Source organism: Suricata suricatta, chromosome 7, assembly GCF_006229205.1.
Source record: "Suricata suricatta isolate VVHF042 chromosome 7, meerkat_22Aug2017_6uvM2_HiC, whole genome shotgun sequence".
In the NCBI taxonomy this organism is placed as follows: Eukaryota; Metazoa; Chordata; class Mammalia; order Carnivora; family Herpestidae; genus Suricata; species Suricata suricatta.
This window is the reverse complement of record NC_043706.1, coordinates 28,778,339-28,805,791: the sequence shown is the minus strand read 5'-3', so window position 1 is coordinate 28,805,791 and position 27,453 is coordinate 28,778,339. Positions and strand designations below refer to the sequence as shown.

Genomic DNA, 27,453 nt, shown 5'->3' with positions numbered 1-27,453 from the left:
TGCTCCCAGAAATTGTTGTAGCTGAAATCTGAGGTCTGAGGTTGATTATAAGTTTTAGGAGAGTCAGGTGTGTTAGTACCTCCATCAACCCCAGGACCTCCATCCCTAGGGAGAGGTCACCAAGCTGTCCCCAGGGGATTAACCTGTCCCAACCTAACATAATGAGGGATGGTTTCTAATCTCTCTGCTACTGACTTTCTGTGTGGCCTTCATGAGGCATATGTCCTCTCTGGGCCTTGGTTTCTTAATTTGTAATGAAAGGTCGTAAACTACATGGGCTTCAACCTCTCTCTATACATCTGTCCTTGTTCTTGCCCGTGTATAAGGATGAATGCATAAGGCAGGGGGTGGGAGAGTATTTGATGAAACTTGTGTCTCCACCTGAGTATATAGAATGTTTTAGAACAACTAAAACAAAACATTCAAGGATGAAATTTCTCCCCCTTTACCGAGATTTCTCACAGAAAGCCAGTGTGCCTGGAGGAGCGGGATACCTAGGCTTGGGAAGAAACTTGGTATAATCTACCCCTCCCTTTTGGGCTCACATTCCTGAGCCCTTTGGTGGCATGAATGATGGAAATTAATTGCAGTTAATAATTAATCCCTATAGAGCAAGTAGAGGCCCAGGATTAGGTGGGGCCCAGACACTCACAGGAGGGACCCTTCCTTAACTTCCCTCTCTGTAGAACTGGGCACCACCTCCCTCAAGCCTCCAGACAAAGGGAAGGGGTGGGGCGCAGGATTGAGGAAAGGGACCACCTTCTATTTTCCCCAGCCCAGGGAATGGCCCTCTCCTGGGTCCTCAGAGGCACACTGGGAGAACTGGAAAATCCAGTTACCCAGCTTCCCTCTCCCATTTCCCCCCAAACACCTGTGCTAAGGATTGAGTGGAGTATAGAAAGGAAGGTCTGATAAGGAGAAGCCAGCTGGGGCTTCAGACATCTCTTCTGTCCATCAGAGAAGCAAGAAGCAAAGTGGCCACAATGGGGACCAGGCTGCCCTTCCTCCTCTTCCTGATACTTCTGGGCAACTCACAGGGAACAGGTGAGGGCTGGAGGGCTAGATGTCTAGGTGCTCATGGCAGGAAGAAGCCAAAGAGGGGAGTAAGAGAGGCCCCCAGTCTTGAGCTCCCAGCGATCTGGGGCTGTGAACCCCTGCATCAAGAGGGTCCTGAAGGGCATTGTCAGGGAAGAGCAACTTGGGGGGTGGGGGGAGGCCAGGGTGCCCACATATCTGAAGGAATATGGCCCTAAAAACTCGGCCCTAAGCTGTATTTTTGGATCCCTAGGGCCAGGAATGATTTTGCAGCTGAAGCTGAAGGACTCCCTTCTAGCAAATTTCTCCTATGATTCCAGCTACCTGGAATTGCTTGAAAAGGTAGTTCTTTGGGAGGGGAAAGGTGGGGCTGAGTGAAATTTGAGTGTGATTCTGAGTCAGTGTGGGCCTCTCTCCTGGAGTCTGGCCATCTCCAAGGAGTGAGTGAGAGCCATCTTACACCTTTCCTTCTAACCCTTTCTCTCCTACAGCTCTGCCTCCTCCTCCACCTCCCACCAGGGACCAATGTCACCCTCCATCATGCAGGATCCCCATACTGTGCCATCTGCAAAGTGTGAGAAGAGTCAAAACCTGTGTCCTCCCTTGGCCCAGGCATTTGACTACCAAGATACAGGTGGGATGCCCTAACCCTGCCAAGTGGCAGTAAATATGATGAATTTAACGACTTGCCTTTGTGGGTTTGTGAGCAGAGGGCTGGCAGGAAAATGGAATTAGACACCAAAGTCTCTGACTTTTCCCCTTATTAAGCAGAGGGGTTCCGGAATGGACACCCTCTCCCTCAACACCAGTGTGAAAGGCCTAGAAAGAATCTGGGAAGTTAACTGTTTGGGGACGCATGCACCACACTTATATATGCATGTGCGTGAACACACTTCAACACAAGATCTTCAGAACACCTAGGAATAACAGCAAGAAATATGTATTGAGTTCCTACATTGTTCCAGACTTGATGCTTTCCCATTTTGATGCTTGCAGTGATCTTTAATGTAGCATAATAGGTGTCATTGTCCAATTGTACAGATGAACACTGAGGTTTACAGAGGGCAAGTCACTCACTTTAGGTCCATTAGCAGTGGACCTAAAAGTCAGACACCAGACAAATGCCTTGGCTTAAGCATGATTTTCATTTCATCTCTGCTTAAACTGGGAGCTCATGCACCCCTTGGCCCAGGGCCCCGTACAGGTCAATTAAGGTAGGAGCTGGGGGTGGGAGTACCAGTGGGAAATGAGAGGTTCCACCTGTGAGAGGACGGCCAGCCAGGTGTGAGTGGTGAGGAGGACAGTGGGTGCTAGCAGAGCTTGTGCTGGCTGTGAGGACATACAGTCCCACACTTGAGTCCTAGGTGAATTAATCCTCTCAGAGCCTCTATTTCTTCACCTGCAAAGTGGGGATAGATCCTGATACTTGTTGTGAGCATTACATGAATAAGCTACCTAGGGCACATGAGCGGATAAGTGGGCATGAGCAGTAGGGATTGTTAAAATTCAACCATGGTCCCAACATAGAGGTCCTAGTCCCCTCAGGGGTCCAGGGTCCTCCTTCTGATTTTCTTGAGGCCAGCACTCCTCTGTCTCCTCACCCAAGATTCAAGATTATCTTGACTTCCTACCTGCTCTTTCAAAATGCAATCATGCAGCTCAAACTTGACCATTTTGGGGTACCGATGTGATTGTTTCCTATTCTCCACAGCCCTGTCTCCTACCTACCTACCTACCATACTCCCCACCTACCCAGCATCGCCACCATGGGAAATTAGGGGCTGACTCCCTTGGAGGGAGGTGAAGGCAACAGCTCCATATAGGGCATCCCTGAAGATGAGAGGAGAATTACAAGTGGGGGAGTGATAAGGAAAGCTTCCAAAACAAAATTCCTCTCGTTTCCATTATAACTATTCTGGGAGCAGCAGCCTGGAAGAAAGGTAGCTGGGAGCCAAAAAGGGCCTGAGTGTTTCATGACTTGCTCCTAGCCTTCACCAGGTGCAACTGTGTAGGCCCTACCCAAATTGGGGAACTGGATGTCTGGATTTTCGAGGAGCAAACAGCTAACTGCTCCTCAACTCAATTCCTACATCTCAGGGCCTAGGATCACCAGGCTGATTTCCAGATTCTTTTCTCAAAAAAACAAAAAAACTCTTTTCCAAGACTCAAGACAGGGTGGTACAGGGAAAAGAATGCTTTGGGATTCAACAGACCTAATAGCCATTCTTCTCCTTTTGGGTAACCATGTAAATTCTAACTGAGCACATGACACATTTAGCTTAGCACGCAGCTCATCACATTTCCCAGCCTCCCTTGCAGCTAGGAATGGCAACAGGATACAAGGAGAAAGGCAGTAGGCAACTTCCCGATGACATCTCTGAAAGGAAAGATACTTTCATTTCAGAGGGAAGAAAACAAAGTCCTTCCAGTGCTGGTCCTAGACCAGTGCTTTCCAATAAACTTTCCATGATGGAAATGTTTTAGAACCTACACTGACCACATGTGACTATCAAACATAAATGTAGCTAATGTGACTATGGAGCAGAATGTTTAGTTGTTATTTAATTGACTATGGAGCAGAATGTATTTAATTTTGAATTAGTTAAATGGCAACCATTTGGGACAACACAGCCCTAGATAACTTGCCTGGAGTTTTCCTGACCCCATGCCCCAAAATGGACTTTATCTCCCACTCTTCCCCCCAACACTGGCCGCCTTGCTGCTCTTTGAGCATTCAGGATACGCTCCCATCTTAGTTTTGCTCTGGCTCTTCCCTCTATCTGTAACATTCATCTCGCAGGCATCCACTTGGCTAATTCCTGCACCTCCTACAAATCCTTGCTTAAATCTGACTTTCACAGTGAGTTCTACCCTAACCCCCTATTTAAATAATCTGCCCCCCTCCACACTGTCTTGTTCTACCCTTTTTCCCCCATAGCATTTATGACTCTCAGACATACTGATAGTTTACTTATTTACATGTGTCCTTTTTGACTCTCCTTGCTAGAATGCAAGTACCACAAAGGCAAAGACCTTTGTTTCAGTCATTGATGAATCCAAGGGTCCAGAATAGGTCCTAGCATATAGTAGGTGCTCAAGAAATACTTATTGAATTGGGGGAAGACAGAAAGGAAGCTGCCCAACCCCTCCTCTCCCTCCTCCGTCCTGGTAGGATAGGGGTGGAGGGGTAGGGTAGAACAGATCTTAGACCCAGAGTTGGAAACAGTGTATCAGAATGGCAGGAAATAAGATTAAACAGGGTGTGGGGGCCTCCTTTATTGCAGAACCTTGCACTGCTTCTGCTCAGGAAAAGAAACATCCACTTTGCCTAATTCACCATTATATTTGAAGTTTGATTACAGCAGCCAAAATGAACCTGCACCTATTTATTGGGTTAAATCCCAGTTGATACTTCAGACAAGTTTTTATTCTTTGAGCACATTTCCTCATTTCCAAAATGGTGCAAACATCCACCTCATGAGGTTCTCAGGAGTAATAAATCCATCATGGAAGCCCCAGACCGTGATAGGCTTACTATAAATAATAGCCCCAGAGCTGCTAGACAGAATATAACTTGGGCATGTAAGAGGCAGGTCTCTAAAGTCCATGGAGAAGACACAAGGTGTTTAGGGTGGGTAGGTGGGTGTCTGCATCAGCGGGGATGTACATCTGTTGGAGGCTGGGGAAGATAACCCTGGCAGTCTGGTGTCAGGTAAACAGAACGGTGGCAGCACTCAAGTCCCAGCATGCCCTGCATCCCCTCAGGCTCAGAGGAAGTACCTGCTCCTCTTAGCACATCCCACACCGGGATAAGGCCAAGGAGCAGGGGACATTCCATTTGGTAAGGAGGAAGGGCCTCCAGAAGCCACGGCACTGTCAGACTCCAAGAAGCAGGTAGAACCCAAGTCACACTACCCAGGCCCTACTGGGAAGCCCCTCTTTCTTCCAGTGAGGCAGGCACCACAAGCACACACACTCCTACTGCAGCCCAGAACCCCAGGCTAAGAGGCAGCCCCCCTCTTTTCCGAGACCAAAGTCTCAGGGAACAACTGAAAGGCAAGAAAGTCACCACTAGGGGAAAGGGATAAAAGGACCACAGGCAGTAATATGTGGGATTTTAAAAGTTTATTTCATTCCTAAACTTCCGGATGGGACCGCATAAGAGGGAGGCTGAGCATCTTGAGGACTCCCAGTGACACTGACCAAACCATTCTATTTCCTTATTATGAAATGAGGGAGGTGAGCCACAGGGTCTCAGAATCCCCATCATGCTCTGAGAGCTGCCAGATTCTGTCCGTCTTCAAAGGCAGATCTGGGAGAAAAGAAAACCACCAGGGATTATGAATTGGAGCTCAGAGCTCCCTGGGGCTAGGACATGCATCCATCAGCTGCTGGAGGTGAGAGGCTGCCTTGTCCAACTTCGACAATTCCAACTGGAGGGAAGAAAGCTAGTCGAGAAGAGAAGCAGGTGAGATCCTTATAAGGCCCATCCCCTCCAGCCCACATTCCCACAGGGAATAAGGCTTCCTCCAGCCTCACCCTCTGCTGCCTCTTAGTCTCTGCCTCTCCCTCTGACGGGGTCCAGGCCATGAGGCCATCAAGCTGCCTCTGCAACTTGTGTCTTCGGGCAGCTAGCAGAGATAGATGGGTCTGGGGGTCCACCAGCCCCTGTGGAATAACAAAGAAGGCTCAGCCTTCTCTACACCGTCTGCAGCCTGTCCAGTACCTCTCTGCACCCTATTCTCAGGAGCCCTTATTTTTACAGAACTGGCCCTTTGCCCTCCTCCCAACACCCTTTTCGATTCCACCCCCCCTTCCCCCCCAATCTCCTCTAGGCACCTGCAGCTCCATGTACACCTGAATGGTATCATTGAGTGAAGCCTGGGCCCAGCCAGAGGGAGCCAGTACACCTGGGGGTAAGAAACCCACAGCCCCACAGTGGCCCAGGGTGCTTAGGGGTTCCAGAAAGGCCTCGAAGAGGCCCTGTTCTCCAGGCTCTGAGCTCTGCAACAGCACTGAGGAGGAAAGGGAGACTGTCAGGGTCAGAGCATGAGATCCTGCTTCCCTTCCCATCCTGCACCTCCTAACTCTGGGCTCTGCCCTCCAGGCTCTCCCCACTCCTCTGCCAACCCATTCTTTCTGCGGAGACTCAGGAACTCAAAACCCATCTCACCTCGGGGCCGGGCCTTCGTGAGCTGGTACGTGGCTCGGAGAGCCCTCAGGGCCTGCACAGCCTCTTGGACCCGGGAGAAGCGCTGTTCCAGCTCAGGCTGGTGCCAGTGCTCCTGGAGATGGAGACCCAGAGCTGACAAGTAGAACCCTGGGAGACTTGATATCAGCCCTCCACCTGCCCACTCCGATCTGCTAAGAGCAGCAGAATCTCTCCTTTCTACCACACACAAAATTTACCACCTCAAGGAACGGAACCCAGCAAAACCATCTAAAGACATCTTAGTTGATGTCTATGTTAATGTCTGTTAATTGTTCTGATCAAAGATACCAAACAACCATAAGTAAGTTAGAATTTAAACTGTATCATTGAAAACCTACAAAACCAAATAAGCATGAAAACTTAAATAATTAAACTTTAAAATTACTTTTTGGGTGAGTTTGCAGTATTTATCCTTCTGAAATTATTTAAGCTTAAAACTGCAGCAATTTGGGGGCCATCCTATTACTAACATCTAGTTCTCATCACAACCATGCCATGAACTATTACTACTCCTGGTTTAAAGATGGAGAATTGAGGCATGGTCAGTTTAGCAACAGAGTCCTGCTCTTGTCCATGGGGCTAATACTGCCCCCAACACAGACCTGCCAGAACAACCCATCCTCCTAAAGACTCTACACTAAAGTACACCATGATTATTGATGACCCCACAGCAGCAAATCCTTTGAACAAGACTGCTCCCCAGCCCTTCACCAGAGGTCCCATTCCCAGACATCAGGGACGTGTACTCACCAAGCTGCAGGCAGTGGGGTAGGGGGCAACAGAGATGCTAGGGGCAGAGGGGCCGCCAGGCCTAGGGGGCAGCCTCTGCCAGAGCTCTTCAGCCAGGAAGGGCATCAGTGGGGCAAGGAGGCGGAGACCGATGTCAGCGCAGGAGAACAAGACCTGAGGAGGGGCTCGGGGACGGGGTGAGTGCAATAGCACTGGCTTCACAGCCTCCTAGGGAGGGAAGCCATAGGATCAGGGGAAAGGCCACAGCTGTGTCCTTTGTCCACACACTCACTGCCCTGCCAGTGGAGAATGCTGGGGGTGAACATGGGCAGGAGCACACATCCCGTTGGCTGTCCCAGCATACACTTTGGAGCAAGTGAAAAGTAGAAATCTAGAGCAGGGATTCTCGGTGTGTGGAGAGGTATATAAAATTGTCAGTGTGGTTCAGGTAACAGGAGTGGAATGCCACGTCATGACCCTAGTCTACTCACCAAATAGACATCACAGAGGTTATGGAGCCAGAAGTGGTGCAGGGCATGGGTGATGAGCGAGAGCTCTCGAGCAAGGAAGCCTCGCTCACACTCCTGGGTAGTATGGGCAAGACGGCTCAGGATCCAGGCATCCATGGGTGATGAGGGGGAAAGCTGCGGGCAGCAGAGGGATTCATATGGGACAACTCGACTCCCCTATGTCCCTTCCCTCCAAATGCCATCTTCAGCCCTCAGAGACCTGATAATTCTACCTCCCAAGCCTCTCTCTTACTTCCTCTGCAGGCTGGGGTATGAATTCCTCCCCTAAGGCATTGAGGATAAAGCGCAGGGCATTCCAGATTTTGTTGCAGAAATGCCGGGAACTTAGGACCTCGGAGACAGACAGGTGCAAGTCACTCCCTGAAAGGAAAAGGAAGGGAGGAGTGTACACATGGGTGGCAGCAGTGCAGGGAGTCCTTAACCCTGCCCCACCCTCTACAAGGATGCCTACAGCCCCAACCCCTCTCTGGCCCAGGCTTACCTAAGGCCCCATGGGAGCACAAGGTGAATCTCAGAGCATCTGTCCCACACTCAGGGATCCCATGAGGGAAGTCCTTTCTCTGCAACCAGAGGGAGAAGAGGAGTGGCAGATGCCTATGCAGCTACAGGGCCCGAAACCTGGGCTGTGAAGAAAACCAGCAGCCTCGAGCTAGAAGCTGAGATAAAGTGGACGTTGGTGACTTACCTGTGTTGCAGCCGCAATCACCAGCTCTGTGGAGTCCAAGTTCCCATCCCTCAGCTTTTCCTGCAGCACCTGAGATGGGTAATTCACTGGCCTTGGTCAAAGACCTTATAAGGGTTCCACCCACTCTCCCTCCAGCTGGCTCCTCTCCACAAGCTCCCTTTCTCTCTCCCACAAACCCCACCCCTCACCAGACTTCATCCTGACCTGCAACTCCACCCCACTGATGATGTCCCGTGGGTCCAACACATTTCCCAAGGACTTGCTCATTTTCCGGCCCTGCCTGTCCCGAACCATGGAATGAAGAAGCACCTGGGGGCATGGAGGAGTCAGCAGAGGGGTTAGGGGAGCCTTTCCCTGGAGGTGCCCAGGAGATCTCCGGCTTCCATGCAGCAAGGGTTAGGGTAGGAAAAGAATCAGGAAAAAGGAATTGGGACCACAGAAAATACTGTATTAGGGACCTGAACAGAGAACAAGATTTAGGGAAGACTGGGGAGTCCAGGAGAGGTGCTGGGCATGGAAGGGCTGTTACCTTGCTGAAGGGGAGCTGCCCTGTGAGCTGCGTCCCCAACATGACCATGCGGCCCACCCAGAAGAACAGAAGATCACTACCCGTTTCCAAAAGTGACAGGGGGTAGAAACGAGTGAGGTCTGGGGTCTAGAAGGAAAAAAATAGGCAGTGAGAGGCCCAAGCCCTGTGCCTGCAGCTCTCCTTGAGCCCTCTGGGAGGCCAGGTGTCTACTTCGTCATCCCCACCTTCACTCTCCTCTTCTCAACTCGCCTCACCTCTTGGGGCCAGCCCAGGGCAGCAAAGGGGAAAAGAGCTGAAGAGAACCATGTGTCCAGGACATCAGGGTCTGGGAAACAGAACAAGGGATGGGGGCCAACTGGAACCTCAAGCCCACTACTGTGCATCTCTCCAGCCCGACCCCACCCACAAAGACCATGGTCAGGCCCTCTGTCCCATTCCCAACTTTCCTAACCCAACCTCCTCCACCCCAGAATCTGCCCCCTCAAAGACCCAGAAGCCCTCTCCTGCCCTCCACAACACACACACTCACCCCTCTGCAGGGTCAGCTCTGCTGCTGGTCTCCCTGTCAGCTCTGAAGCTATTTTTCTGGCCTCCGCCTCTGTCCTCCCAACCACCCAACAGTCCTCTCTGTCACCCTACAGAAAGAGTAAGGAGTGGGGGAGAACAAGGAAGAGTAACACCTGCCAGTGTGAAACTTTCATGGGGATGGCTGGCCCCTCCGGCAGTGAGATGAAGAAGTGCCTGCTCAGGCGCTCTGATCCTGCAGTGGGTTACAGGACTCAGTCCGTGAAACCCCGGAAAGGCAGAGGACTGGGAAGTCCTCTGATGCCTGCACTGTGGCTATTTCTGTTTCCACCAAGCCCAGCCCTCCTATCCCCTTCCTCCTACCAACCTTTGTTTGCTCCTCTATAACCAGGTAGGCAGGAATCTGATGGCCCCACCACAGCTGCCGGGAGACACACCAGTCCCTGCCAAGAGGACGTCAGTGGTTTCTCAGCATAAGCAGTGCATCTCCCCACCCATCTCCATGGAGCCCCTTACCCTTACCCAATGTGTGAAAACCAGTGCTGCCAGTTCTTCTGGTGGAAGGAGGGACTGAGCTCCAGAGCTCCTGACTCCACAGCCTGGAGAAAAAGACTCTTAGATAGTGCTTCCCTTCCGGCACTAGCACCACTCCTGAGATGGGACAAGTACCCTCTGAGGTGGTGCTATTGCTCAGAAAGGATCTCCAGACGCTCCTGAGATGTGGGATTTGATCGGGATGTGCGCCAGCCCCTTCTGGGCCTCCCTGCCTCTACCCCCACAGCTCTCCTCTCAAATGCCAGGGCCAGAGGTCTGTGGGGCAGGAGGGCCTCAGGCTCCATTTTTTTCATTCCAATTTTCAGGGAGTTCCCATTTCTTCCTCCCACTGCAGCCTCACCTGGGCAGCTCGATCCCCCATCTCCTGGCAGCGGACAAACCACTGGCTCTTCAGTAGGTATTCGACCACGTCTCCAGAACGGCTGAGAAAGAGACAGGGTGAGTCTGCTGCTCCTTGGGCCCCGTGCCTTTCCCTGCTGGGGCAAAAGACCCTACTACATGCCGGGCCCTTAGATCTGAGACTATAGCAGCAAATAAAACTGATCCAGGCGTGCCTGGGTAGCTCAGGCAGTTAAGTGTCTAACTTCGGTCCAGTTGTGCTAACAGCTCAGAGCCTGGAGCCCGCTTCACATTCTGTCTCCCTCTCTGCCTCTCCCTGCTCACACTTTCTCTCTTTCTCAAAAACAAAAACAAAAAACCAAAAACATTTTAAAAAATGACACAGCTTCTGTTCCATTGCAAGGGATACGGAGCCCATCCTATTGTACTATTAGCTTCATCCACTCCCTTCCTGAAAAAGTCCTAAGTAAAAGGGTTAAAATGGGGTTACCTGCAAATAGGAAGCACCATGGGGTGGTTCTGAAGGCCCCGGAACAGGCCCCGCTCCCTCAATGCAGACATAATCTTTTCCCGGGCCACAAATCGGTGAAGACCCTGGGGAAAGATGGCAACAGTAAAGGTTAAAGCTCACTAAAAACAAGTGTGAGAGGGAGGAGTGAGGAAAGGCAGAAGGTGCTCCCAAAGGATGGGTAACACTGAGGACGGTACCACCTGTAGCCAATCCCCACAGAGGGAGGTCATGGTCCCATCCTCTTTAATGACACTCAGGGGGCTCAAGCCGTGTCGGACCCCCAGCTCAGCATCAGCAGGACTATGGGCTGGAGTCACCTTCACTGCCCCTGGGGGTACAGAACCACCATGAGCACTAAGCCCTGACTTTTTCCAGGTTTTGTTGTTGCCCACGCCCCCATCCCTCTTCTCTCTTCGCTGTCCACACCTCCTTTTTGTCCCACCACCCACTGAGACTACCCCAGAAGAGGCCTCCCCTCCTTTCTTCCTCTTCCTGATGTTTCCTTGCTCTTCCAGAATTCCCAGCCTGCTCTCCTTCCTGTGGCTTCCACCCACCTGTGCCCACATGTGGATGAACAGCAGAGTCTGTGATGAGGGGGAGAAGCTGCCCAGTCAAGGGGTGACGAAGCTGTCGCCCATGCAGATGCTGAAAGGAACAGAGTGAGATCAAGGCCAGGTACATGTGTCGAGTACAAAGGTCTAGACTGAATGTAAAAAACTCCGGGAATAAGAGGGTGAAAAACAGAAGGTAAAGAGCTAGAGCAGCAGTCTCTAAACTTTTTCTTACAGGACCAGAGTGTATTGTAGGCTTTGCAGGCCACGACACAAATTCAGTCTCTGCATAATTACTCTGCTCTGCCAATGCAGCACAGTTAGGCAATACTACTCAGTTATAGATAATACATAAAACATGAAAGTGGGGATCATACAAAAACAGGCAGTGGGATGGATTTGGCCCACAGGCAATAATTTGTCAACCACTAAGCTAGAGAATAAGTAGAACATCAAGAAAAGAAAGGCACAGAGTCAGAGGCACTGGCGGAGATGAGATAAGTCTTAGGAAAAGGAAATTGAAGGAAAGAAGGAGCTACCATCAAGCAGGAAGGGAAGAGAAAGCTACGTGGGTAGGAAAGCCAGCTGGCAGAGAACACAATGTTGTATTACTGTGTATCGGGAGTCGTCAGGATGAACAGCCACAGCCACATCTCCAGGCAACGTCTCTGGTCTTGTGGTTCCTACTACGATCTCTGTGTCTAAAAACAAAATTCAAAACTGAGGGCTGAAGGGGGAGAGGTAGAGGGGAAGGGGAATAATGGACATGGAAGAGGACACTTGTGGGGAAGAGCACTATTATATGGAAACCAACGTGACAAACTATAAATTAAAAAATTTTTTTAAAAAAAGACAAAATTCAAGCACTTAATGCTGGTCATCGCCCTGGACCCTCACTCCTATAACTAAAGCCAGGAGAACCAGAAAAAGGAGCGGGCAGGAAGCAGTCATGATTGAACAGGCCCACAGGTATAACTAGAGAAAATTAGGAGCCCAGAGTTTTCATGTAAGCTGATGACCAGAAGCCCAGAAGGCTGTCTGGTGCTAAGGAGTTTCTCCAAACTTCCATGGGAAGAACAAGTAGAGCATTAACAAAAGCAGCTAGAATCCTTACTTGGTGCCAGACAACACTGGGGGTTCTCAGTGCCCTAATCACAGATGCGATGCATTCTTTGGAGCAAGCACCAGCCCCTCCTTGAGAAACTTCCTCTGTCTATTCTAGCTAATCTTTCTTCTCTTTCTCTGAACTCCTCCAAACATATACTGTTCAAACCACATTTTTGTCTCTTTCAGGGGTAGCAGCCTCCTATAGAATTATGCCAAGCTACTAGGTGTACTTCTTTTATATGGCCCAGAAGACCCAGGATAAATGCCCATAAGAACACCAACACTATCAAGGTTCCCTATGTGCCGCCCACCAGGCCATGTGGGAAACACGCTGGTGGCCTCCCTCCCACCAACCCCACATGTACTCAAAGCAGAGATAAGCAGGCAACCTCCCCGAGGACTACCCTTACCAGGCTCTCCATCCACAGGGAAGGCCACAGAAACAAGGAGGCCAAAAGATACAGGGGTGGGGCAGCCAGGCAATCGAAGCTCCGTGCGGCCAGGCAGGGGCCGGCTCTCCACCTGGAAGAGTCACACAGCAGGGCTGGAGAGCAGCCTTTCCTCCACTCACCTGCCTGCCCTGTAGCCCATCTAAAGACATTCAGAGGATTCAGAAGCCACCTCCCCCTCCCCGAATTCAGTCATAGTTCAGAAATATTCACCGAGCACTTACACCGCACCCGGGTATTGTGCTGAACACCTTCCATGAATTCTCATTTAATTCTCACAGTGCCCCCTCGATTGACACAGGCATTTCCATCATCCCTAGGAGCTCTCACAGACCTGCTTTTCCTCCTCTGCCTCACCTCAATATCCGAGATGGCTGATCTTAAAGCGCAGGACCAGTTGACAAGCTGCTGGTTCCGGTACAACAACCCTGCCTCATAGAGTCGCACAAAAGCTTCAGTCACGGCCACTGAGGAGCCCTAGGGGATGACCTCAGTGTCCATATCTAACAGCTCCATCTCAGCCCACCACCCCACTCCGGACCCAGGCATTCCCACCCTGCTACCCCGACACACACACCATCCCACCTGCCTGCACACATCCCTGGACACTTCCTCAACACCCACAGGGACCAAGGCATAGAACACTCACAGCGTCCATAGTGAAACACTCTCGGTCCCAGTCCAGGGAGGCTCCCAGAGCTTGAAGCTGCTTACAGATCTCTCCACCTTTCCTGTGCCCAGAGACTTTTGTCAGCAAACTTGTCCTGACAACCAACTATGTACAGTCTCAGTGACACTCCCAGCAATGTATGGCATTGATTTAGTCTCTAGAAGCTAATGGAGATACACATGCAAACTCAGTATGGACCTCCTATGGCATTAAAAGAAGTATAAAGTTCTGGAGTACCTGACTGGCTCAGTTGGTAAAGAATGCAACCCTTGATCTCAAGGTCATGAGTTCAAGCCCCTCCTTGGGTGTAGAATAGGAAGGAAGGAAGAAAGGAAGGGAGGGAAGGGAGAGAGGGAGGGAAAGAGGGATGGAGGGAAATAAAGTTCCGCAGTAACAGAGGAGGGTGCAGCCAATTTGGGAAAAACCCAAAGAAGCTTTATAGAGAAGATGGCTTGTGATAACAGCTGTACAAATGAAGGTAATTCCAAGTAAATGGAAGGTAAGAATAGGTAAGTAGAAGAGATAAGAAAATCTAGGCTAGGAAAAATGGGATAAATGCAAAAACAATACACAAACACACCCACACACACAAATCCATGCATTTTCAAGTATGTAACACACACACACAAAGCTTAGAGACTCCAGTGAATGCTAAAGGAATCCAGAGCTTCCCTCTCTGAGGGAAGTTAGGGCTGGATGCAAAGAGCCCATCAGGTTAAGGCAAGTGACTCAGAAGCAAGGACCTAAACCTTCCATGTGTGGGGAGGGGGGAAGCAAACTCCATCCACTGTACTCACTCCTCCTTCCACTTCCACACCTCCCTAAGGAAGTCTTCCCGGCTCAGCTCATGTCTCCTCACTCCTCGCTCCTTCCACAGTTGCTTCTCTACCATGGCCTACAGTAAGATTAGGAGGCAAATGAACAGAGAATCAGGTCACTTTAAAGGGAGAACAACTCTCCTTCACTCAAGAAAAGGAAAAAGTGGCAAAATTCATACTTGTGTAGCAATTCCTGCATGATCTGAGCCTGGGACCCACAGCACCTGATCCCCACACATCCGGTGCCTGCAAAACAAATACCCTCATGGGAACCTCCGAGCTTCCATATTTACTCTCACTCCCTGCACACTAGCACACTTCCTCCTTCCCCTCCCAGAACATAAGCAGCCCCATTCCCCTCTCACCAGCGCACCAGGGCATCCTGTATGGCCACCGTCAGTGCATGCCCAATATGTAGGGAGCCGGTGACATTGGGAGGTGGGATACACATGGAAAAGGTCTCCCCTGTGGCCTGGGGCAGCCTGGTCTAGAAAATAGAAAAGTCAAAGGTCAAAAGAAGACTGGATGTTACCTGGGGGAACAGCACCCTCTGGTGCCCCTGAGGCAGAAAGAACTGCAGAAAAAATAGTCCAGCAAATTACAGGAAAGGGGAAAACCTGCCAAGAAAACGCTTTGGACACCAGAAGCAGAAGACAAGTTCTCTGTTTTATTATGCAGGCTTTGTAATATTGCTGGCTGTAAGCTCCAGACTCTGAGGTTCAGCTGTGCCCACCAAACTCAATGGCCATTCTTTGCTGGGGACCATTTAGTACCCCTCTCTTCCAGGTACTAACCTGATATTCTGGTTTGAAGAAGCCCTCTCGCACCCACCAAGAGTACCAGGCGGCCTCAACATATCGGGGGCTGTACGCAGGAGGCAGGACCCCGGAGACATCTGCAGCAGCAGAGGAGAGCTCCACTAACTCCTGAACTTTGTTCCCAGACTGCATTTCAGCAGACCAAACGGGCAACAAAAATGTGAGAGGAAAGAACTTCAAGTTCCCTAGTTACCTTTCTTTTCACCGTGTTCTGTGGGAATTTCATATAACACCACCTCCTTAGGAGTCCAGGCCTTACTGGATTCTGCAGGTGACTGGAGAGAATGACCAAAAGCAGGGATGCAGGGATACAATTTCCAGTATACCCTAGGCATCTGGAATCCAACTAGTCTCTCCTCCAGCCCTCTGCAAAGTTTTCTCAAAAAAACCAAGGACAAGCTATCTGACCCCTAACCTTGCTCTTCAGGGCTATCCCAGCCTCCAGCGCCGCCTGCTTCTCTCGCTGGCGCTTCCGCTTGGCTTCATGGTTTCTCCGGGAGAGGGAGGATCCATGGATCTCTGACTGAGTAGAGAGGGGATGGGACCTGGGAAAAGCCTGTGAGGGCCTCAGGGCCCAGAGTGGTGATCGAAAAGAAGCCAGAGGCATATGAGGCATCAGGAGTGTTTGGAAAGCTGTTCCAGACAGACAGAGCACATTAGAAGGATACGTGGGTGGGTGGGGGTGTCACACCCTCTTCCTTATTCCCTGCCTTCTATTAGCACTGGTCTGCTTTCTGTCCATTCCCTCCCATACGACTCTTCCCCCGTTAGGACTATAGTGCACAGTGTCGGAGTCTGTCGGCCTCAACCTATGTATCCGCGACGGTGAATGACTCCAATGCACCGACGGGAAAAGGACTCAAGGATTCTGGGAGATTGCCGCCATCAAGGGTCTCGCCAGGGTCACTGCCATCTCGGCCTGCCCAAACACCGCCCGCACTGGCCCCGACCTTGCTCCGCCCGGCTTTCCCGCTCGTGCACCCGGTGGATCTTGGCTGTGCCGAGCCAACCACCCGAGGAGGTCGCTCTGGCGCGCGCTCACCAGGCTAGCCCGCCGCTATCCCAGGGTGCTCCGCGGCCGCTGCAGCCCGGGAGGCTGAGGGAAACTAGCGAATCCGACTCCGCAACACGACCCGCGAGCCGCACGGAGGCGGGGCCACGTCCCGCGCATGCGCAGTAGCCTGCTCGGACCGGTTCTCTCCCTCCTTTGTCTCTCCTCTCCCTCTCTCTACTCTCCCTCCCTCTCTCCCTCCAATCAGGTGGCTGCCACAGCCGTACAGTGCAGGTGCTCCAAGGAAAAATGAAAAGCCTCGCGGGGAGGCGCCCGGAGGGCACTGCGGTTCACTTCCACAACTTTATTAAACAGTAAGAGTCCGGCGTGTAAATAAAAAAACACCTGAGTTCTGAGGCTGTCCCCGCCTCCTCCAGGCAGCCGCCCCACCCCGCCTGGTCTGAGCCAGCACTCTCAGGAGCTGTGCTTCTGCCGCTTCCAGAAGCGCTTGACATCGCTGTGCCCGGCCGGGGTCACCACCATTAGCCGCTTGGCAGAGTTCTCGAACACCAGAACGCCCAGCTCCCGAGCGTGGGCCAGCAGCAGCTCAAAGTCCACTTGCGACAAAAACTGATTGTACAGCACACCTGGAGTCCGCAGGACAGGGATGGTGGGAGAGAGAAAAGGCAAGAACTGAGGAGGCTGTGTGAAGCCTCGGGGCATTGGTCTGGGCTTGCCACCCACCACAATCTGAAAACGAATCCTCTATGCTTGTCTGTTTCGGACTCATGCTAACACTAGCGTGATCCAGCCATATTCAGTAAGGCATACAACACAATAAGGGAATCCAACTAATGCTCACCAAATCAGAGAAATTACTGTTAATTATCCCTTATAATTCCGTCTTCTAGCTAAATCCAAATTGCAGACTTGAGACAATTTACTTACAATTACGGACTCATCTCCAAAATAAAAGTATTTTACCAGTTTTTCTCTACCAGCCCATGCAGTAAACAAAAAAATAAAACGCATAAATAGCTTTTTTGGTTCAAGACTAAACTGTCTTTCCCCTGGCCAACGACCAAGAATCAACCACCAGAAGCCACTCACCCTCAGTGAACCGGAGTCTGTCCCTTTCTAGCTCCCACAGCCGAATCTGGTCTGTGATGGTGGGTGGCAGCACAGGTGTCTTTAGGTGCAAGAAATGGCTATAAGATTCAGGAATACTGCCCCAGGCAACCCCAGCCATCTATTCATTCCCCAGACTTGGATGCCCCTCTCTCTTTGCCATCACTCCATCACCAGGTGCCAGGGGCTGTCAGCCTCCAGCAGCTTGATACCTGTTTGAGCATCACTGGGTGGGCCCTTGTCCTTAGGAAATGGATGATCTAGGAAAACAAAGAATGGGATCAGGGGCTCAAGTTAGAGGGCAGGAAAGCTACCTAAGCTGTCTTCTGATGTCACTAAAATACCAGCTTACTATTTAAAAATCCATAGACATGCCTGTCTTTAACCCATCTCTGTTCAGATGTCCTCCCAAGTTGCTGTTCCCATTGATCATGTCTGCTAAATGTGCTCTAGCACATTTGCCCTTTCCATAGTCTTGTTTTTTCTTTCTTTAAAATAGCAGCAGCTATTAACTTTTGAGCACTTACTGCATGGCAGGCTCTGAGCTAAATGCTTTACTGCTATTCTATCATTGAATCCTCCCCCAAACCCCATAAGGTGAGAACTATCATTATTTCCATTTTCCAGATGAGGACACTGAGGCTCAGAGAAGTGAAGAAACCAAGCTGTTTATGCAAATAGTAAATGGTTGTTAGTGAAGACACAAATCTATACCTCCTCCCCCATGTTTTTGCCCATGGAGGGTCTGCCTTTTCCCACACTTAAAAGCCTTAACTTCTCTTCGTGTGGATAGTCTATGTTCAAACACAAACAACTCACCGCCATCTATTGTAACAGAGCCAATGTTAGCCTTCTGTAAGATGAGTACCTGGTACCCCACAGCCCAAGTGCAGTCTATCTTCCCACCCTCACCTTCCCCAAGTGAGGGTACCTGTTGGGCTGTGATGCCACTGGCGATGGCCTGCTGCACGCTCTCCCGGGTCACCTGTGCCACCACCATGTTGGGGAAGCGATAGAGCATCTCTGAGAAGAGGGCAATCAGGGCAATCTGCAGCTCTGACTCTGAACAGGGAGGGATAGGAAGAGAAGATGAGGAGGCTATCCCCATACCCAGACTCCCTCAAGACCTTCAAGTTTGAGGAGGACTGTCAGAGAACTCTAAACTGCCGGGTAAATATGAACGTAAACTGGCACTCCCTCCCCACTCCCATCCCCAGCCTGCTGTCCTTGGGGCCCTCTGTCTGGCCTCACCTGTGTAAGCATACAGTCGGTAATTAGTTTCCACAACAATGAAGCCTGGCTGATGGGCGGTACCCCCAGCTCCAGAAACACCTGACGAGAGATTGATGGCCAGTCGTGTGGGGTAGTAACGCCGAGATTTCCTCTGGAAAAGACAGAGCAAGGCAGGGGGCGCTTGCTCAGGTGTCACTAACAACATCTTCCTGTCTGAGACAGACCCCTTCCAGGGCACAGAGCCTCAACTCACAATTTGTCTTCTCCAAGGGACCCAGGTCCTGGCAACTACATCCTGCTACTATCCCCCAAGACCCACTCTTTTTTTTTTTGTATAATTGACATACAATGTAACATTAGTTTCAGGTACACAACATAGTGATTCAAGAACTCTACACTTACCCTATACTCACTACAAGTGTAAGCTAACACTTGAGACCCCACTCCTTTTTAAATGCCAAGGCAACAGACCACCCTCCCTCTTCCCTAGAAGCCATGTATCTGAGTGCTCATACCTTCCTCTGGAAAACAAGCCCAAACTCACGCAGATGTTGCAGAAAATTCAACAAAGAGTCACTCATACCTTCCACAGAGTAATCCTGGGAAAGAGAGGTCCCCAGTTGGAATCCAAAATACATCCTATTCTCCCCCTCCCAACCCCATACATTCATTCCCTCTTTTCCCATCTGTGCTTTGTTTCTTCTTATCTTTCACACTTTTGCCCATAACCTGATTTCCCCTTCTCATCTCTCTACCTATCAGCTTGCCCACCCAAGCCTCCAGCTCCATCCCCCTGTTTACCTTGCCCAGAGTAGAGAAGCTGAGCTGGAAGAGGAAGGAAAGAATCTCCACTAGGTCCATGCCCCGACTCTAGGGAGGAATGGGCAGAAACAAAGTGGGAGGGATGGAAGGGAGAAAATGAGGGGAGAGAACATCAGGGAATAGTCTGCAGGGGTAGTCTCTTGGTGGGTCTTGAGAAGAGCAGAGCATGCGTGGCCTCCTCACCTGGGCTGTCTGCAAATACTGCAACATAAAGTACCAGAGCTGGGCAGGGGTGTCCAGCAAGAGGAACTGGAAACCAGCCGATGTAATGCAGGGTGGCTCTCCAGGTTCAGTGCTAGAGACATAAAGAGAGACAATGGTAGAGGAATGCAGAGAAAAGCCACCATCCCCACTTGTCCTCTCGTGTTTGTTTCTTGGTTTCTCTCTGGCTATTCTCTACTTGGCTCTCCTTTTTCAGTTAACCACCTGTAATCCTAACCCACCCTGGACACTCAGGGATATGATGTACCTCGGGTTTTCTTACCTCTTCATGAGCCCAGCCTGGCTGAGAAGCTGAGCCAAATCCTGGCTGACGGCTGCACTGGGGGAGCCCACCATGAAGTGCAGGACCACCTAAGAAACAGAAGTGAAAAGAGAGAACGATGCCTCTATGGGCCAATGGAAGTATGAGAACAAGCAGATACAGAGTCCCAAGTCCTCACCTCCCATCGCTCCTCGGCATACTTGTCAAGTGAGGGAACATCCCGGGCATGCTTGTCTGGACCTAGTTGACTTGTGTCATCAGACCAGGCCTTACCCCTATGTCAAGATGAGCAAAGAGTAAGGAACCCTGCCAGTGTTCCCTGCCTGCCCCCCAATACCCACCCTCTTCCCTCCCCCCATCCCTGCCATCTCCATGGGCTATGAATAGAAGACATTTCTTTCCTATACCATGCAGCTACATCTAGTCCAATTTATTCCTAAAGGAGCTCCCAAAGATGGAGCCTACTAAGTTCCAGAAAGGTCCCTCGGGCCCCCCCTCCCCCGCAGTTTAATTACTAGTTCCCCTCACCTAGCTTAGGAAGATGGAAGTGACATACCCACCCAGAAGGGCAATGCGGAGGTTCTGGCGGAAGATGGGGTTGAGGATGAGGCCCTGAAGACCACCAGGGAGCAGCTGGGTGTGCCAGATACGAAGGCCACTCAGCAGCCCTGTACTTTCCTCTTGAGCTCTGAAACAGAAGCAGAAAGGTGAGGGGGTGTCTAGAGAACAAAAGGAAGAAAGCCCACAATGGCTTCTATTTCTGCCTTTTCTGAGCTGGTGATCCCTTGGAACATTATTTCACAGAATGAAATCAGTGTCTTCTTAAGGCAAATTTCTTACTGCAATACCTACCAGAACCTTGTTGTAGACATCACATCTGTTCAAGGGGGTAAATACAGTATGCAGAGTTTCCCAAACTTATTTAAATACAAGTTTTGTGCTATATCCATTAATATTTCCTGGAAGTGTCCCAAGGAACACTTGGAATATCTAGCTGTTGAGAAATGTGTATCTGGCTGAGCATGCAGCAGAGACCCACTTGCTGAATTCCTTCTTCACCCACAGGGCTACAGCGGCTTGTGGCAAAGGCTGCTCCAGAAAGAGCATCCGCATCACCCAGTTCTTAGCCAAAGATGGGAGCTCCCTGGAAGGGGGTAGAGATAAAATGTTATTATCAAAAACTGCATTATGTGCATCTCTGCCCTCAACAGCCTCTTAAACATCTCATCCCACTCCCCACACCTTTACCAGTCTTGCTGCCCCCACTAACTCCATCTGTTCTGGCCTGACACACTTCAATCTCCAAGCCCCCCAGGGCTAAGCTTCAACCCATAACTTATTCCAGTCTGCAGGCCCCACTACATTTCCTCAACATGGTCCCTGCCATGAAGGGGGTCCTTACCTAAACACAGCCAGACAGGTGGCAGGGTGCCCATACAATCGGTCCAATACACCAGGGCTCAAGCCCCCTAGGAATTCCTGCAGATTCCTGCACTGTAGGTGGACTCGGTTCAGTCCGCCCCTTGAGGGGATGCTCTCCATCACCTGAGAGATGAAAAGTCAGAAATGCACCCCCCCACCAGTCCATGCCAGTGTCATCCCTCACCTCATCCCAATTCCAGATCCACTGGCCCCACAATAACCCATCCTTTCTATGATTTCTTTTTCTATGTCACTCATCTCTCTTTTCTCCCAAATCTCACCAACCTCCTTTCCTCTCCTACCTCCTCACCCCACTCTGGCCTCAACTCTAGTCTTCTCTCAATTTTCAGACGAATGAATTGTTAATTGCCCCATATTTGTAAAATCATTTTTTATTTTAATATCTTGTCTCATCTTTACCTAAGCAGTGACAAGGAAACTTGTTTGAGCCCAATCCTCTCTGCCTTCCACCTCTTCTGGTCCGATTAGCTTACGGGCACCAAATCTGTCAGTCCTTTCCATCTTATTTCTTGGCCCCACAGGTCTTGCTGGGCACAGCAATGAACTACTATTCTCCTCGTCTCCCAAATCTACGCCCACCTCTCCTCTGTCCCCCGCAAGACTTCACCCCATTCATCCTGATCCATACGTCTGATCTTCTAACTTCTCTCCTACTTTCCTGCTACTCCTCCTACTCCTCTTATACCTTCCCCATCCCCCACCCCTCTCTCGGCCCCCCTACCACTCTGTACCGATTCCCCCGCCCTCGTGCACCGAGTCTCAAGTCGTTGCTTAACCGGAGCTGCTGTCTGGCGTTGGCTCTCCGGAATAGGAGAATGGACGGTGGAAAATGAGAGAAAAAGATGGGGAGAGAAACAAAGAACTAGAAAGGAGTCCAGAGTGTAGGATTCAGAAGAGAAGGAAAGGAGGGGAAGGAGTGGAAAAAGTAGGAAAAGAGAAGAACAGACACTGCGCTTACTCGCCCGCCGCGGGGCATTCTGGAAATTGGAGTCTTTTCTGGGCTCACCCCGGAGTGGGCGGAAGCGCGTCTGACTACAACTCCCAAAAGGCACCGCGGGGAAGCCGAGCGGAGGGAGGCTGGCCTTTAATTGTGAGAGCCGAAGACAGCCGAGGCAGCGCGGCTTAGTTCCGCGTTGCTTTCCGCTTGTACCGGTAACGCGTCACTTTCGGCTCGTGCAGCTAACGGCGAGTCTAACCGACCTAGGCCTAAGGCGGGACCCAAGGAGGACAAGGGCCCCTAGGGCTTTCTGGCAGAGGCGCGGAGATGGCTCCTAATCAGACGCTTAGTTCAGAGACACACGAAACTGAGCTCCTAGAGCTCTTTGCATCTCGTCAAATTGAAATACAGCACTCTCTAGAGCGGTTTCCCGAGTTAGGAGCACCACTCCATGCGTCTTACTCGGCTTGTAAGTATTCAATAAATCTTAATTGCCACGTCCACTATGCTCCCACCAACCCGTTTCGTAAAAGATTCTAATAAATACGGGAGAGTGGGGGGGAGGGTTGGGTTTGTTTGTTTGTTTGTTTTTTAAAGGAAACCAGTTGTTGGGTCTGATTTATGAAGCTGCTGCGGGGAAAGGAAATGGAACATCTTAAGCCAAAGCCAAAGCTACAAGTACCCCCAGGTTCCTATAAAGCAAGTTTTATTATTCCCTCATTACAGACCAGAAGACCGAGGCTCAGTGGGGTTAAGAAATATGCCCACAGGGGCGCTTGGGTGGCTGAGTCGGTTGAGCGTCCAACTGCCGCTCAGGTAGTGATTTCCAGGTTTGTGAGTGCCAGTCCCTGGTCTTGTCCTCTTTCTGTCTAGGCGGAACGTGCTTAGGATCCTCTGCAGCCACACCTCCCGCCTCCCCACCCCGCCCCTGCTTCTCCCTCAGCTGAGGCTCTCTCTCAAAAATAAATAAACATTAAAAAAAGAAGAATTTGCCTACAATCATTCATCTAGAAAATCCTGAAGCTAGGATTTGAAGTACCTGTGAGGGACTGTGAACCAAAATGGGAAGAACTGTGTAAGACTTGGTAATGCTTTGTAGCTCACCCATGCTTGTTTTGTTCTTCCATTTCTTTAGCAATTGGTATAAAGTCCACAAAGAATGACACAAAGCTGACAAAGCATTTTTATGGCTAACGTTAAGTACAGTAAGAGACAAATTAGTCTAGGAAGAAATATTTGACAAAACAGACAATAAAAAGCTTTTACAAAGCAACAAAAAGAACAATAGAAATATTGTAGAAAGACATAACAGGTAATAAACAGAAGAAATACAAATTGTTTATAATCAAATGAAAAGGCTCTCTTCACCAGTAATTAAGGAAGAGTAAGCTAAAGAAACAAAATATCTGATTAGCAGAAAAAACTGTATATATTATATATATGACAACCTCTGTTGTCACTGTGTAAGAACTTACAGTACTCTATACTTCTGTTGAAAGTTGACATAGTCACACCTTTTTCTGGGCAATTTGGCAGCATGTACCAATTATTTTAATGCGACTGCCATTTGATCTACCAATTCCACCTTTAGAAATGTGGAAATTCTCCCACATGGATACAAAAATTTACATGCAAAGCTGTTTATTGAAGTGTGTTTGTTACTCTATTATGAAAACAATGGAAACAGCCTGAATGTCCATCATGGGGAGTTGGTTAGATAACATGTGGGTTATTGCAACAATGTGGAATACTGGGCAAGCAACACTTAGAGAGGACACTGTATGCATAGTGACTGAACTATGTACAACCTATCATGAGGGGGAGAAAAGCAGATTACAAAATGGCGTGTGTAGTTCAGTGTCATCTTTGTAAGAAGCTTCTGCGTATGTGTAAAACTGAAATAGGTCATATGCTTCATTTTGACAGGGCAAGCAGGGAGAAGCTAGGCAGACCAGGTGACAGTTCCCTGCAGTGTAGTGAAAACTCTTTAAGGCTACCCTGTCAGAATAGGAGCCACTAGCCACCTATAGCTATTTAAATTTAAGTTATATAAAAGAAAAATTTAATTCTTTAAATGTTTGTTTATTTTATTTTAAGAGAGAGAAAGAGACAGGGTGTGAGCAGGGAAGGGGCAGAGAGAGAGGGAGACACAGAATCCGAAGCAGGCTACATGCTCTGAACTGTCAGCACAGAGCCGGACATGGGGCTTGAACTCATATACCATGAAATCATGACCTGAGCCAAAGTTGGACACTTAACCAACTGAGCCACCCAGGTGCCCCATAACTAAAGCAAAATTTCAAAGTCAGTTCTTCGGTCATATTAACCCCATTTCAAGTACTCAATAAATAGCCATATGTAGCTAGTGGCTACCTATTGGATGGTGTAGCTAGAGACCATTTATTTCTGTGATCACAGATTCTCTTGGAGAGCCCTGCTTGAAGGGATGCAGTGAATAGGGGCTAGTTGTCTGATGTCAAGAACCGAGCATAGGCTGAGTTTCTGGAGCTGGCCTTCAGGAAGATTATCAGCCTGGGCTCCTAGAACTTCCCGACATAGGAGACATAGGATTATCCAGTGTTCGATGGAGAGTTCACAACCTCCTCCCCTTAGGCAGCATCCTGAAGAGAATACACAGAGCAAGGGGCCCACTAGCTGCTGCTTACCAGTTTTGTAGCTTCCTGGCTGTGCTGTCTTGGGCAAGCTGCTTAAAAGAGAAATTTTCTTTTCTGTGAAATGGCAATAATTTTAACTATTTCATATGTTGTATTAAAAAAATACAAAATATCAAAACCACACTGAGATACCACCTCACACTGGTCAGAGTGGCTAAAATGAACAAATCAGGGGACTGTAGATGCTGGCAAGGAGGTGGAGAAATGGGAACCCTCTTACACTGTTGGTGGGAATGCAAACTGGTGTGGCCACTTTGGAAAAGTGTGGAAGTGCCTCAAAAAATTAAAAATAGAACCTACCCTGGGGCGCCTGGGTTGCTCAGTCGATTGAGTGTCCAGCTTCGGCTGAGGTCATGATCTCACGGTTTGTGGGTTCGAGCCCCGCATTGGGCTCTGTGCTAACAACTAGCTCAGAGCCTAGAGCCTATCTTCAGATTATGTGCCTCCCTCTCTCTCTGACCCTCCCCTGCTTGCACTGTCTCTCTCTTTTAAAAATAAATTTAAAAACGTAAAAAAATTAAAAAAAAAAATAGAACCTACTCTATGACCCAGCAATAGCACGTCTAGGCATTCACCCAAGGGATACAGTAGTGCTGATGCATAGGGCCACATGTACCCCAATGTTTATAGCAGCACTTTCAACAATAGCCAAATCATGGAAAGAGCCTAAATGTCCATCACCTGATGAGTGGATCAAGAAGATGTGGCTTATATATACAATGGAGTATTACACAGCAATGAGAAAGAATCAAATATGGTCATTTGTAGCAAAGTGGATGGACCTCGAGGGTGTCATGCTAAGTGCAATAAATCAGGCCGAGAAGAACAGATACCATATGTTTTCACTCATAAGTGGAACAGGAGAAACTTAACAGAAAACCATGGAGAGGGGAGAGTTACAGAGAGGGAGGGAGGCAAACCACAAGAGACTCTTAAATACTGAGAACAAACTGAGGGTTGATGGGGGATAGGGGAGACAGGAAAGTGGGTGATGGGCATGGAGGAGGGCACTTGTTGGGAGGAGTACTGGGTGTTGTATGGAAACCAATTTGACAAATTATATTAAAAATAAAAAAGATCTTATCATAAAATATGTAATAAGGATGATCCTGGCACATAGTAGGTACTCAGAAAATATCGTTATTTTCTTAAAAAAAAAAAATCACCCCTGTAGTAAGCACTACAAAGAAAGTCCTGTGTTCTGAGAGCATCAAGAGGGGATTCAATCTGGTTGGTCAAGTCAGGGAAGCGTGCCAAAGGACAAGGAGGACTTAACAAGGCAAGGACAGCAGAGAACTATGTTCCAAGCAGGGGAACAAGATTGTATAAAGGCCATGGTAGGAGGGACTATGGAACTGAAAGTAGGCCAGTAATATATAAAAGACAGGGTGGGGAAGGATGCTGAAGGAAGGAAGGAGGGGGGCAAACTTGGTCAGGACGATTTTGTTCTTTATTATAGGGTCAAGAGTAGCCATTAAAGGATTTGAAATAAAGTAACAGAGGTCAGATTTATCCCTGACTGCAGGGCTGAAAACAAATCAGAGAACAGGAACATACCCTAGGAGACTACTGCAGTGGTCCCGGCAAGATAGAGGTAGTATGTGCCAGGATGAAGATGGAAATGGAGAAAAATGATAAATTTAAGGGAAATCTGGGAAGATCAGAGCTTCATGATAGACTGACCTTGGAAAGTGAGGGTAGAGGAAAAGGGTGTCAAGGATGCTTCCCAGGTTTTTGGCTTGTGCAGCTGAATGGATGATGTGGCCATTCACTGAGTCAGGAAACCATGGAGGAGCAGATGTGAACACGCTAAGACAAGTTCAAATGAATGCTAGGTTGTTGCATAGGCCTAGAGCTTTGAGAGTTCTTGGCTCATTGCCATGGCTTCCATTGTTCACCATTCTGGGTGGCCTCTAAACTCCTGACCCATCAGTGCATGTCTTAAAACATGGGTCAGTGTTTGGACCTTCATAGATTTCAGCAGGACTCTTCCATCTGTGACCTGGATCCCAAGAGGCTATTGATTCAATTTAAGATTAAACTATGTTTATTAGTATCTTCATTATCCAGTTAGCTCATATTTTGAATATCATCAACCAAAACTTCAGGGTCTTTATTTCATAGGAACTTCCATCAAGATAGGTCTGCATTGTCCAATACTTGCAAGTGATTTTTCCCCTAACCAATTTAAACTCTGTTAAAATCTCAGTGATTGTGGCTCATCCTTCCAAACCTCTAAGATTAATTTATGCTCTTGATTCTAGCTCCCATCCAAATAGCTCACACCTACTAGGTCACCTATACATTTAATCAGCCTAATCCAAAGATTCTCCCCCTGGAAGGGGTCCTAGAATTGCCCCCCAACACACACACAATTACACCTCTATTTTTATTTATTCTTTATTTTTTTATTTAAAAAATTTTTAATGTTTATTTATTATTGAGACAGAGAGAAACAGAGCATGAATAGGGAAGAGGCAGAAAGAGGGAGACACGGAATCCAAAGCAGGCTCCAGGCTCTGAGATGTCAGCACAGAGCCTGATGTGGGGCTCGAACCCATGAACCCTGAGATCATGACCTGAGCTGAAGTCAGACGCTTACCCAACTGAGCCACCCAGGTACCCCACCTCTATTTTATTAATCTCTAACTGAAATTTAGCATTTCCTCCCAAGTGT

The 27,453-nt window shown here is 49.2% G+C and overlaps 3 protein-coding genes across 10 annotated transcripts; 1 reads left to right on the top strand and 2 right to left on the bottom strand.

Annotated features, from left to right (window-relative positions):
• Window positions 1-843: 843 nt before the first annotated feature.
• SFTA2 (surfactant associated 2) lies at window positions 844-1,717 on the top strand. Its single transcript, XM_029945528.1, has 3 exons — window positions 844-1,044; window positions 1,289-1,377; window positions 1,527-1,717. Exons 1-3 carry the CDS (start codon window positions 984-986, stop codon window positions 1,611-1,613), a joined length of 237 nt encoding a protein of 78 aa, XP_029801388.1. The 5' UTR covers window positions 844-983; the 3' UTR covers window positions 1,614-1,717.
• Window positions 1,718-5,143: 3,426 nt separating this feature from the next.
• VARS2 (valyl-tRNA synthetase 2, mitochondrial) lies at window positions 5,144-16,192 on the bottom strand. 6 transcript variants are annotated; one of them, XM_029945624.1, is made up of 30 exons: window positions 16,106-16,192; window positions 15,479-15,696; window positions 15,257-15,338; window positions 15,040-15,140; window positions 14,611-14,732; window positions 14,425-14,491; window positions 14,225-14,322; window positions 13,407-13,488; window positions 13,115-13,234; window positions 12,719-12,830; window positions 11,814-11,902; window positions 11,205-11,295; window positions 10,851-10,978; window positions 10,630-10,733; window positions 10,141-10,222; window positions 9,768-9,844; window positions 9,613-9,688; window positions 9,250-9,355; window positions 8,975-9,045; window positions 8,721-8,846; window positions 8,396-8,500; window positions 8,192-8,260; window positions 7,988-8,066; window positions 7,739-7,866; window positions 7,468-7,620; window positions 6,998-7,204; window positions 6,209-6,320; window positions 5,875-6,050; window positions 5,575-5,703; window positions 5,254-5,483 (listed from the first exon to the last, which is right to left on the bottom strand). In XM_029945624.1, exons 2-30 carry the CDS (start codon window positions 15,677-15,679, stop codon window positions 5,388-5,390), a joined length of 3,189 nt encoding a protein of 1,062 aa, XP_029801484.1. In that variant the 5' UTR covers window positions 15,680-15,696; window positions 16,106-16,192; the 3' UTR covers window positions 5,254-5,387. The 6 variants fall into 6 exon arrangements, 4 of the variants coding, with proteins under 4 accessions (XP_029801485.1, XP_029801486.1, XP_029801484.1 ...); XM_029945625.1 differs by having other exon boundaries at window positions 5,144-5,347; window positions 15,479-16,173; XR_003911321.1 differs by lacking the exon at window positions 5,875-6,050 and having other exon boundaries at window positions 5,255-5,347; window positions 15,479-16,177.
• A 211-nt stretch (window positions 16,193-16,403) lies between these two features.
• On the bottom strand, window positions 16,404-22,269 carry GTF2H4 (general transcription factor IIH subunit 4). 3 transcript variants are annotated; one of them, XM_029945634.1, is made up of 14 exons: window positions 22,171-22,269; window positions 21,124-21,266; window positions 20,761-20,865; window positions 20,278-20,409; window positions 19,900-19,996; window positions 19,722-19,810; window positions 19,421-19,532; window positions 19,217-19,285; window positions 18,931-19,014; window positions 18,434-18,566; window positions 18,114-18,244; window positions 17,395-17,442; window positions 17,165-17,243; window positions 16,404-16,701 (listed from the first exon to the last, which is right to left on the bottom strand). In XM_029945634.1, exons 2-14 carry the CDS (start codon window positions 21,261-21,263, stop codon window positions 16,529-16,531), a joined length of 1,392 nt encoding a protein of 463 aa, XP_029801494.1. In that variant the 5' UTR covers window positions 21,264-21,266; window positions 22,171-22,269; the 3' UTR covers window positions 16,404-16,528. The 3 variants fall into 3 exon arrangements, with proteins under 3 accessions (XP_029801494.1, XP_029801492.1, XP_029801493.1); XM_029945632.1 differs by lacking the exon at window positions 22,171-22,269 and adding an exon at window positions 21,896-22,132; XM_029945633.1 differs by lacking the exon at window positions 22,171-22,269 and adding an exon at window positions 21,918-22,132.
• Between the last annotated feature and the right edge of the window lie 5,184 nt (window positions 22,270-27,453).

Bases quoted from the DNA above. Each gene is read 5' to 3' on its own strand.
- SFTA2 (XM_029945528.1), top strand. From the start codon at position 984: ATGGGGACCAGGCTGCCCTTCCTCCTCTTCCTGATACTTCTGGGCAAC. The intron at 1,045-1,288 runs GTGAGGGCTGGA...TTGGATCCCTAG, and splicing joins GGGCAACTCACAGGGAACAG to GGCCAGGAATGATTTTGCAG. The intron at 1,378-1,526 runs GTAGTTCTTTGG...TCTCTCCTACAG, and splicing joins ACCTGGAATTGCTTGAAAAG to CTCTGCCTCCTCCTCCACCT.
- GTF2H4 (XM_029945634.1), bottom strand. From the start codon at position 21,263: ATGGAGAGCATCCCCTCAAGGGGCGGACTGAACCGAGTCCACCTACAG. The intron at 18,567-18,930 runs GTATGAGCACTC...TGTCTTTTCCAG, and splicing joins GGCTTGTTTTCCAGAGGAAG to AGGAAATCTCGGCGTTACTA. The intron at 17,244-17,394 runs GTATCAAGCTGC...TTGCACCTAAAG, and splicing joins ACCCAGTGATGCTCAAACAG to ACACCTGTGCTGCCACCCAC.
- VARS2 (XM_029945624.1), bottom strand. From the start codon at position 15,679: ATGCCTCATATGCCTCTGGCTTCTTTTCGATCACCACTCTGGGCCCTG. The intron at 15,141-15,256 runs GTAACTAGGGAA...CTGCTGCTGCAG, and splicing joins AGAACACGGTGAAAAGAAAG to ATGTCTCCGGGGTCCTGCCT. The intron at 8,847-8,974 runs GTGAGGCGAGTT...TTTTCCTTCTAG, and splicing joins CCCTGGGCTGGCCCCAAGAG to ACCCCAGACCTCACTCGTTT.